Source organism: Vicugna pacos, unplaced genomic scaffold, assembly GCF_048564905.1.
Source record: "Vicugna pacos unplaced genomic scaffold, VicPac4 scaffold_20, whole genome shotgun sequence".
NCBI classification, from domain to species: Eukaryota; Metazoa; Chordata; class Mammalia; order Artiodactyla; family Camelidae; genus Vicugna; species Vicugna pacos.
Genome location: NW_027328741.1, coordinates 10,609,333 through 10,619,880, shown reverse-complemented (window position 1 = coordinate 10,619,880; position 10,548 = coordinate 10,609,333). Strand labels below are relative to the sequence as shown.

Sequence of the window (10,548 nt, the reverse complement as noted above, 5' to 3'; positions counted from 1 at the left end):
TGTTCCAACATATCCTAACTTATCACTTTTGATACTTTCCAGGATGAACTAGAAACCACTTAGTACTTTTCCCTCTCTCCATGTTTTAGTCTTTTCCCAAATTCTTCCATTTTTCTTTTCTTCCTTACAAGAAATTATTTAAATTTACTCCCATATTCTTCCATCAAATGATCATATCAATCAAATATCTCTTTTTTTTCTTTAAATGGTAACTTAATCTCCCATTTAACACTTAAGTCTACTTAAAAAATATAAGGAAAATACAGGTGCACATCTATGTTTATTGTTCAAATAAGAATATTGCAGATATTTGTCGACATTTAACAACATCAATTTTAATCTTTGTTATCCTGCATAATCTGGTAGTCCTCTGGTAGATCAGTTGTAATTATGATGACGTTCATAAGCTGAAGATGGCTGATGATTTGGCCTTGAAAGAGAAGTAGCTGATGTATTGGCTAGCTCTGGCACTGGAATCCGTGGGTTTCTACCTGGTTGAAGTTTAGAAAAACGACCTTCACTGGCAGATATTTTGTGATATCCATTTGGAAAAGTAGGAGGTTCCTCCATCAGTCCAAAATAATTGCACTGTATGGGAGATAAGATGCTGTACTGAGAAGTAGAAGTTTTAGTTGTAATGAAGTTCACAACACGGCCATTTGCTTCATTGTAGCTGCTTTGAGAGTGCCCGTGGATAATGGTCAACTGATTTAAAATAGCACGTTGATCCATTACAATTTGTTCTGGATGTCTAAATGACATTGATCATAGAGGAGAAAAATCACCTCTGATCAAGGTATTCGTATCACCATTTATGTGGCTAGTAGAGGGCTTTCTTATTAGAAGCATGTTTAAATTTGCAGAAGGTAAAAATGCACTTTATCCTCTATTGTCAGCCACAAAATCTGAACTATGAGTGTCCCCATGCTTTAAGTGCTTCTTTTTGAAATCTTCAGCCAATGAAGCCACCAGAGAGGCATTTTTAATCCCAACTATTCCTTTTATTCTCACTGAAATCAGGGGACAGCCTAGTTTAAAATTTGGATTATGATAGAACTGCTGCTACAACCAAAGGAGAAAGATTTTAGTAATATTTTAAACCGAAATACAAGGCTACAATAAGCCTAACCTATAAAACCTCAGAATTCACGTTTACTATGCAAAGATATTATCATCAAAATATGAACATTGCTGACAATATTTTGAAGTTTCTTATTTGGAAAATACCATTTAAATAGTATAGTCATCAAATTTATGAAGTTAGCATTTGCAGTAACAGTGAATGCCATTTTTTAAAAGCAGTTTTATTAACTTTATTTAAATTTGTGGTAAGATTCATAGTTGTAAGCAAATTTCCCATAATCTTGACTACATAAGACACTGTCCTCATTTTTTTGAAAAATAAAGTATTTTAGTTTTAATAGTTTTGTACAGTTTTCAAAATCTAGTTTTACATATATATTACCATAGATTGTTGTACAAAATAAAATTTTATATATAAGCTACTAAGTGGTAACTAAAATTTCTTAATACCTTGCTTAAAACAGAGACTTCTTTTTCTTCTGCCTGAAAGTCAGCTAGAGAAACAGATCTTCGAAAATTCTGCTGCACTTTACTAAATCCATAAAGATTTAGCTGTCTAACTAAACTTTTCATACTTCCAGGTTCAAATATTCTGAAAGGAGACTTTCTTTCCAAATTTTCCTTCATAAAGACATCTTCATCCATCACTATGGAAGTTCCATTATCATCCCAACAGATGGATTTATATTGGTCATTCCCAACCATTTTCCAGAGTTTTCTTGGATATGTCAGAGAACGAAAATCATTATCTTCATCTGGTTCAGAGACACAATGTTTGTAACATGGCCTTTTTATCAGGGATTCTTCAGACAAAGCCTTAAAAACATTTTCCTCAATCATAGACCTCAAGTCCAAGTCCCCAGAGAATGTTTGATCACACAATAGAGATCTACTGTACATTCCTGAAGAAGTTGGTCCATATTTAGGAGACACAACTTGAATTTCTGTAGAAACATGTGCCATCTCAAATAACATTTTCTACAACTACATTTCTAATCTGCATAATTTTGTGCACTGCAGCTTCAAATGCTGTTTTGGCGGGCCAGCACAGATAAACTGTGAGGCCATCACAATGGTTCTCAATTTGAGAAGCTGTGACATCACATTCGACTGGTCTCCTAGCAACTCAAGTGTAAGATTCAGCCAGTGTTTACTTCTCATTCATCCAGTTAAAATGAAGCATATATGATGCTTAATTTTATACGGTGATCTGCAAATATTATCCCCACAAAATCTATTTAAATAATTTAATTTTGGTGTCTAAGAAATAAAACCAATCTCTATCCTTTTGTACACAAATTTATACCAGATATGTGAACAGAGAATAAATAATCACAAAATATATAAAATAATTTTAAAGTCTTGGATTTTAAAGTGAAATTTGTGTAAAACATTTATGAAAATTTATAACTATTTCATTATCATTTGTAATTAAAGTGAAACATAATTTGATTTGGAAGTGGAAGTAGTTTTTTATCTGTGTACTTTAAAATAAGTAGCTCTATATTCAACACATGAACAGAATAAATATTAGTTTATTTGTTATGTTTATATATGAATGGTAAATATTTATGAAATAAAATTAAATAAAAATATTCAATCAAATTTAAGAAATTCTAAAGGGGAGAATTTTTGTTTTAACTTGTAATTCAGTGCTATAAGTAAAATAAATGTAGTTTTATATACTACTTTAAATTTACACAAGAGAAAATCTTACAGTATTCTTACAAATGTTTATTTTTGCCATTCTTTCACTCAGAGGTTTTCAGTCCCTAGAAGGAATAAATTTTCTTGTCATCTTTATAATACATACTCTTGTGGCTTCTGTTAAGTGTTCTAAAATGATGTTGATAAATACACTTAGGCACAAGATCCTGGGTTCAATAAGCATTACCTCCATTTAGGGGCAAACAAACAATCAAAATACAAAGAAATTAGAGAATACGTGGGTTGGGGTGGAAAAGACCAGGCAATGCATTTTAGGAAGCAATATGTTTCTCAGTCCTAAAACAGTTGTCATTGTTAGTAAAATACGGCACTTTAAGGCAAGTGTTTTGTTCACTAATTGTAAATAATAGCTATGTTCTTTATCAGTAAACTGTAGTAAACCAAGTTCAACCAAAATTTATATTCTTAAATAAGAAATAAAATCCATTAAACATAAACCAAATTCAAAATGAGAGACAAAATTTTTGAATAAATAAATCTACACTCAAGCTACAATGTAAATTTCTCATTCAGTATGTGTATATTCCATTCTAAATAAACGTTAGCAACCTGAAATTATTGCATATTATAAGTATTATAAACTATAGTTAAGAGGGATTTAGTCCTGATTCATAAATATTATTTAACATACGCAAAGTAATATATGGTATACCATACCTTTAAAAACAGAGAATTCAGAAATAACAGTCTCAAAAACTGTAGGAAATTTATTGACAGATCTAATCTTAAGTTTTCTATAAAAGTATTCTTAACAAATTCACTTTAGATAGAATGTAACTAAACATAATAAAAGGCATAAATGTAATACGCATGAATAAAATCAAGTTCAATGTAAACATACAGAAAGGTTTATCTCAGGTCCTGTAATAAAAAAAGTAGCTCATTGTCACAAGTCCTAAATTACACTTCTAGAAGTCTGAGCCAGAACAACTAGTCAAGAAAAAATCTAAAATGCATACAACTTGTAAAGAAGCAGTAAAATTTTTACAGATGACATAATTATACATAGATGGAAAACTCCATAGACTCCTCCAGTGACTGTTAGAAATACTGAACATACTTAGTAAACTTGCAGAATACAAAATCAATATACAAATATCCATTGCATTTTTATATAGTAAGAACTCATTATCAGAAAGAGAAATTGGGAAAACAATTGTGTGTAAGTTTATACCAAAAAGAAAAAAAAAGGAATAAATTTGATAGGTGAAATAAAAGATCAAAACATATATCAATAAATTACAGGTGTAAGAAATAAAAGTAAACAAAATAAATAAAAGATATTCTGTGCACATGGATTGTATACAATGTGAGGAAATACTCTAATTTATATTTCTCATGTTCAATCTTTCCAGCACTACATATTTAGGAGAATGTCTTTCCTTCATATTATACTCTTGCTTCATTTTTCATGGGTTAATTGATCATAAGTGTGAGGGATTACATCTGGTTGCTCTATTCTCTTCTATTGTTTGGTGTCTGTTTTTCAGTCAGTATCATGTTATTTAAATTACTAAATCTTTGTAGGACTGTTTAACATCAGAGAACTTTACACTATTAGATTTAATACATAATTTCAAGATTATTTCAGCAACTCATGATTTTTGTGGATACATATAAATTTTGAATTTATTTGTTCTATGTAATGGAAAAATCTCATGGTTATATTGACATGAATCACACTAAATTTAGATTGCTTTGTGTAGTATGGTTGTTTCAACCAAATAGTTTCACAACATTAACATAAGAGATCTTTTCATTTCTTTGGATCTGTTTTAATTTCCTTCATCAATGTTTTCTATATATTAATGTATAGGTTTTCATCTCAATTGTTAACTTCATTTCTAAGTATTCTTTACATATACATAAAATTATATACATTATATTTTTAAACATGTTCCTACACAATTACAACAGGCAGAAGGCAGTGGCAAGACATATTCAAAGCCCTGAATGAAAGAAAGCTGTAATCTAAGATAATTTATCAAGCAAGGATATCCTTTAGAATAGAAGGAGAGATAAATAACTTCAGAAAAAAACAAATATAGAAGAATTTAGCAACAGAAAAAGAAATAATGAAAGATCTACTGTAAAACAAAAAGAAGCAGGATGTTATAGAAAAGAGAAAGGCATAATTAGAAAGGCAATAATTACAATGACTTACAATTGCATAAACATGATGTTGTAAAACAGGACATCAAAATTTTTAAGTGTCAGAGTGTGAAACAGTTAATACAGAGACTTTTCTTCTGGATTCTCTTCTCTTTAGGATGGGTTAGAATTTGTATTCCTATCAGTTAAAATAAATAGATATAGTAATGGGTCAGTATACATAAAAAACAGGTCAACCATAATTCAAAAGCTTACAATGAATTCACAAATCCAGAAAGAAACCAGGATAATAAAAAAAATTATCAAGCCACAAAAGAGAAAGAAATGAACAAAAAGGAAATACAAAATCAAAAGGGAAATGAAGTTCAAAATGGATATAAACACCAGTCTATCAATAATTATCACAATTTTTAATAGACAAAGTGCCTGATTAAAAAGATAAATATTGTCAGATGGGATAACATAACAAGACCCTACATAATGAAGATACAAGAGACCCCATTAGTAAGAGGAACACACATAAATGAAGTCAGAGGATTGAAAAATGTATTCCATGCAAATGGACATGAAAAGTAAGCAGGACTAGCAGTACTGACTTCACACAAAATAGACTTTACAACAAAGGCCATAGAGAAAGATAAACAAGGACATGATATAACGATTAAAGAAGCAATAAAAACTGAGGGTGTTATGCTCATTAAGTTATACATCCTCAATATAGGAGCACCTAAATACAGAAAGCAAATACTAATAAATAAAAAGGGAGAAATGGATGGGAACACAATCACAGTAGGAGATTATAACTCCCCATTACCATCACTAGACTGGTCTTTCAGACAGGAAATTAATAAGGGAACAAAGACACTAAAAGATAAGATAAAATAATTGGAGTTGGCTGATATTTTCAAAACAGTACTTCTCCCCAAAGCAGAATATGCATTCTTTCCCAGTGCACATGAAACATTTTCTTGGAAAGATTATGTACTCAGGCACAGAAGAATCCTCAAAAAACTTAAGAAGCTAATAATTATTTCAAGCATCTTTTCTGAGTATAATACCATGAAAGTAGTAATCAATCACAGAAAAACAGGGAGAAAAAATTACAGCAAGAAGATTAAACAACATGGTACTAAAACAAGAGGGGAGTTGATGAAGTAAAATAATAAATTAAAATATATCTTGAGAAATATGACAAAACACTATGCAAAGTTTATGGAATACAATTAAAGCAGGCTTAAGAGGGAAGATCATTGTGACAAGGCCCTCTTCAAAGAAGAAGAGCATTTTCAAATAAATAATCTAATGTTCTATGTAAACTAATCATGAAAAGAAGAGCAAACAAAACCAAAAGTCAGCAGAAAGAGGGAAATAATAAAGATAAAGGAAGGAAGAATTGAAGTAGATATTAATAAATAGAAAAAATCAAACTCTTTTCTAAAATAGTAAACAAAATCGACAAAACTCTGGACAGACTCATCAACAAGAATAGAGAGAGAACACAAATAACATAAGAAATGACATTGGAGAAACTACAAAGAGTACAACAAATTTGCAAAATATCATAAAGGAATACCATGAGCAACTCTATGGAAACTTACTGGATAACCAGGAAGAAATGCAGAAGTTTCTGGAAACATTCAGCCAACCATTTTTGCATTAAGAAGAAATTGACCATTTGAACAGAGAGATCACCAGAAATAGAATAGAATTATCAATAAAATAAAAAATCTCTGCAAACAAAAATTCAGACCCAAATATCTTCACTGGGGAATTTGACCAAAAATAGAAAGAAAAATCCATACCACACTTCCTCAAGCTTTTCCAAAAGATTGATATGAAGAGAGTACACCCAAACTCACATCATAAAGCCAACATCAACCTGATACCAAAACCAGACAAAGACACTATTCCAAAAGAAAACTATAGGCCAATATCATTGATAAACATAGATGTAAAAGTCTTTAAGGAAGTATTAACAAACAGAATCCAACAACATGAAAAAAAAGATTATACACCATGGTCAATTTAGGTTCAACCCAGGAACGCAAAGATGGTTGAACATATACAAATCAATCAATCCATTGTGATACACCATATCAACAACAGAGAGGACAAAAAAACACATGATCATCTCAGTAGGTAAAGAAAAAGCATTTGATAAAATTTAACACCTATTTGCAATAAAAGTTCTTATCACAGTGTGCATAGAGGGACCATAACTCAACATAATGACAGCTATTTATGACAAACATATACCAGCAAATTACTCAATGGTGAAAACCTGAAACCCTTCCCACAAAAAGCTGAGACAAGACAAGGTTGCCAATTCTCACAATTTCAATTCAATATAGTATTGGAAGTCCTAGCCACAATGATCAGGCAAGAAAAAGAAATAAAAGTATTCAGACTGGAAAAGAAGAGGTAAAATTGCCACGATATGCAGACATGACACTATATATAGAAAACTGTAAAAGCTTCACAAAAAATACTTAGGCTAAAAAAGGAACTGGTCAAGCTACCCAGATTAATGTAAAAAAACAATTTCATTTCTTTACACTAACATTTAATCAACAGGAAAACAAAGTATAGAAACAACCGCTTTTATAACTGCACCCAAATCTATAAAATGCTTAAGAATAAATCTGACCAAAGAGGTGAATGGCTTATACATAGAGAATTAGAAAACATTGATTGAGGAAATCAAAAAAGATTAGAAGAATTGAAAAGATACCCAATGGATTTGAAATAGAAGAAACAATATTGTTAAAATGGCAATACTGTCCAAGGCAATCCACAAACTTAATATGATTTCCTATCAAATTTTGCAAAACATTTCTTTTTGTGACTGAAACAAATGATCCTAAGATTTAACAGAGTCATAATAGATCCATAATTTCCAAAGCAATATTCAAGAAAAAGAAACAGGCTGGAGGAATAAACAACCAGGTCTCCATACACTATTGCAGAGCTACAATAATCAAAATGACATGATATTGGTACAGAAACAGGCATATGGACCAATGGAACAGAATAGAGGGCCTAGGAAGAAATCTACAGGCCTATGTTCAATTAATATTTGACAGAGTAGCCAAGAATATGACAGAGAAAAGACCATCTCTTCACCAACTGGTATTGGGAAAAGTGGATAACAGCATGCAGAGCAATGGAGATAGAACACTCCTTCACTCCATACACAAGAATAAACTCAAAATGGCTTGGAGACTTAAATGTAAGGCAAGACAGAGTAGAAGAAAATATATGCAAAACACTCTGAGATAATTCTCAGCAATGATGTCCTAAAACAGCCTACCCAGGTAATGGATGTAAGAGCAAAATTAATAAATGGGACCTAATTAAACTTATAAGTTTTGCACAGCAAATTTAACCATAAACAAAGCAAAATGACAACCTACAGGATTAAAGAAAATATTTCGAAGTGATGCAACTGACAAAGGCTAAATTTTCAAAATATAAAGACTTCATGCCACCTAATAATAATAAAAAAACCACAAGAAACCCAATCTGAAAATGGGCAGAAGCACTAAAGAAGCAATTCTCAAATAAAGACATACAAATGACACATAGCTATATGAAAAAATAGTTGCTCACCATCATTATCAGAGAAGGGCAATTCAAAAGAATAATGGAGTATCAGCTCACAATAGTCACAATGGCCATCATTCAAAACTCCACAAACAATAAATGCTGGGGAAGCTGTGGAGAAAGAGAACCCTCCTACACTGTTGGAAGGAATGTAGTTTGGTTCACTCATTGTTGAAACCAGGATGGGGATTCCTCTAAATAATATAAATAGACAACATACAACCCAACTATCCCACTTTTGGGTATATATCAAAGGGAACTCAAATTCAAAAAGAAATCTGCAGCAAAATGTTCTTAGCAGGGCTATATACAACAGCCAAGACATGGAAGCAACCTAATTGTCCAACAACAGATGACAGTATTCAGAAGTTATGCCATATTTATACAATGGAATAATATTCTGCAATAAAAAATAAAACAATGACATTTACAGAAAAATGGATGTCCCCAAAAAGTGTCATTCTAATTGAAGTAAGCCAGAAAGAGAAAGAAAAATAATACATGACATGCCATATGTGGAACCTTAAAAAAAAATTTGGTTGAGAACACTATGGCTTCATCTACAAAACTGAAACACAGTCGCAGATCTACTAAACAAATTTATAATTACTGCGGAAATGGGCTGCGAGAGGATAAATCTGGGATCAGTAGATTTATAAATGTTATCCAATATATATAAAGATATATTTTTTCAAAATTATTTTTTATGACACAGGGCAGTAAGTTAAATATCTTGAAGTAATATTTACTAGGCACACAAATATATGCATGTATGGGAACACTGTGATAAACCCACAGATTCACACATTGTAAATTGCAGTAATTCAAAGATAAATAAATGAATAAATATGTAAATAAATAATTAATTAATCAATAAATAATAAAGAAATAAAAAATATTTAATTATAAATGAAATACAAATATTCACACTATCTTTACACCTCACGAATCCAGGAGAAAACAGAAAGAATATAGAAGAAAATTCAATGAATGAGAATAAGGCAAATAACAAGAGAAACAATTGAAAAGATAAAAAAAAAAAATCTGTTTCTTTTAAACATAAACTGGACAAACCTTTAGATTGTCTAAGAAAATAAAGACTCAAATAAAATAAGAAATGAAAGAGAAGATTTTACAACTGAAGTTGTAGAGATGCAAAGCATCATAAGATATTACCACTAGTCAACGATTTGAATTACCTAGAAAAGACAATTTCCCAGAAACATATGTCTTCTAATACTTAATGAAGAAGGAATTAGAAATTTAAATAGAGCAAAAGGGTGTATGAGTAAATCAATAATCCAAACGTCTGAAACCAGAAAAAATTTACAAGACGGCTTTACTGGTGAGTTCTGTCATACATTTGAAGACAATTTTTCACCAATTCTTCCCCATATCTTCCAAGAATTTGAAGGGGTTGAAAGATTCTAAACTTATTTTATGATGCCAGCTTTATTTGTATAACAGTGCTAGAAAGGACATTATATGCAAAATATACAATATTATCCCTGATGAATATATGTGCCAAAATTCTCAACAAAACACATGCAAAATGAATTTAACAACACATTTAATGTATGATACACATTCATGAATAAAGGGATTTATACCTGGGTTTAAGGATACTTCAAAATATTCAAATCAATAAAGGTGACATGCCACACCAATAGAATGAGAAATAAAACTCACATTATCATCTCAATATGTGCAGAAACAGCATTCTATATAATGCAACATCCTTTTAAGATACTCCCATCAAATTAAATTAACCCTGTCAGTGGCACGATATCATATACACACACTGTGTGGAGAGAAGCAGAGCAGTTCTCTGTTTATTGATTCTTAGAAAAAGGGTTTATATAGGACATGCACAATGCCTCACGTATCATCTAATTTATAACAATGTTAATAATCTTAAGCAATTTATGTCACCATGCTCTTGCAGTAAGCACAGAATGTTAAATTATCAAGGATTGTTTTAAAGTTCATCATGGAACTTCATTAAGTAGGCCATCTCTTATC

General features: G+C 30.9%; 1 protein-coding gene across 2 annotated transcripts; it reads right to left on the bottom strand.

Moving 5' to 3' along the window:
• Positions 1-261: 261 nt before the first annotated feature.
• LOC140694125 (heat shock transcription factor, Y-linked-like) lies at positions 262-2,139 on the bottom strand. Of its 2 annotated transcripts, none has more exons than XR_012069879.1 (2): positions 1,534-1,802; positions 262-588 (listed from the first exon to the last, which is right to left on the bottom strand). XR_012069879.1 is itself a non-coding variant. In XM_072957547.1 (2 exons), exons 1-2 carry the CDS (start codon positions 2,056-2,058, stop codon positions 379-381), a joined length of 852 nt encoding a protein of 283 aa, XP_072813648.1. In that variant the 5' UTR covers positions 2,059-2,139; the 3' UTR covers positions 262-378. The 2 variants fall into 2 exon arrangements, 1 of the variants encoding a protein (XP_072813648.1); XM_072957547.1 differs by having other exon boundaries at positions 262-705; positions 1,534-2,139.
• Positions 2,140-10,548: the final 8,409 nt, after the last annotated feature.

Bases quoted from the DNA above. Each gene is read 5' to 3' on its own strand.
- LOC140694125 (XM_072957547.1), bottom strand. From the start codon at position 2,058: ATGTTATTTGAGATGGCACATGTTTCTACAGAAATTCAAGTTGTGTCT. The intron at 706-1,533 runs GTATTAAGAAAT...ATTTTAAATCAG, and splicing joins AAGTCTCTGTTTTAAGCAAG to TTGACCATTATCCACGGGCA.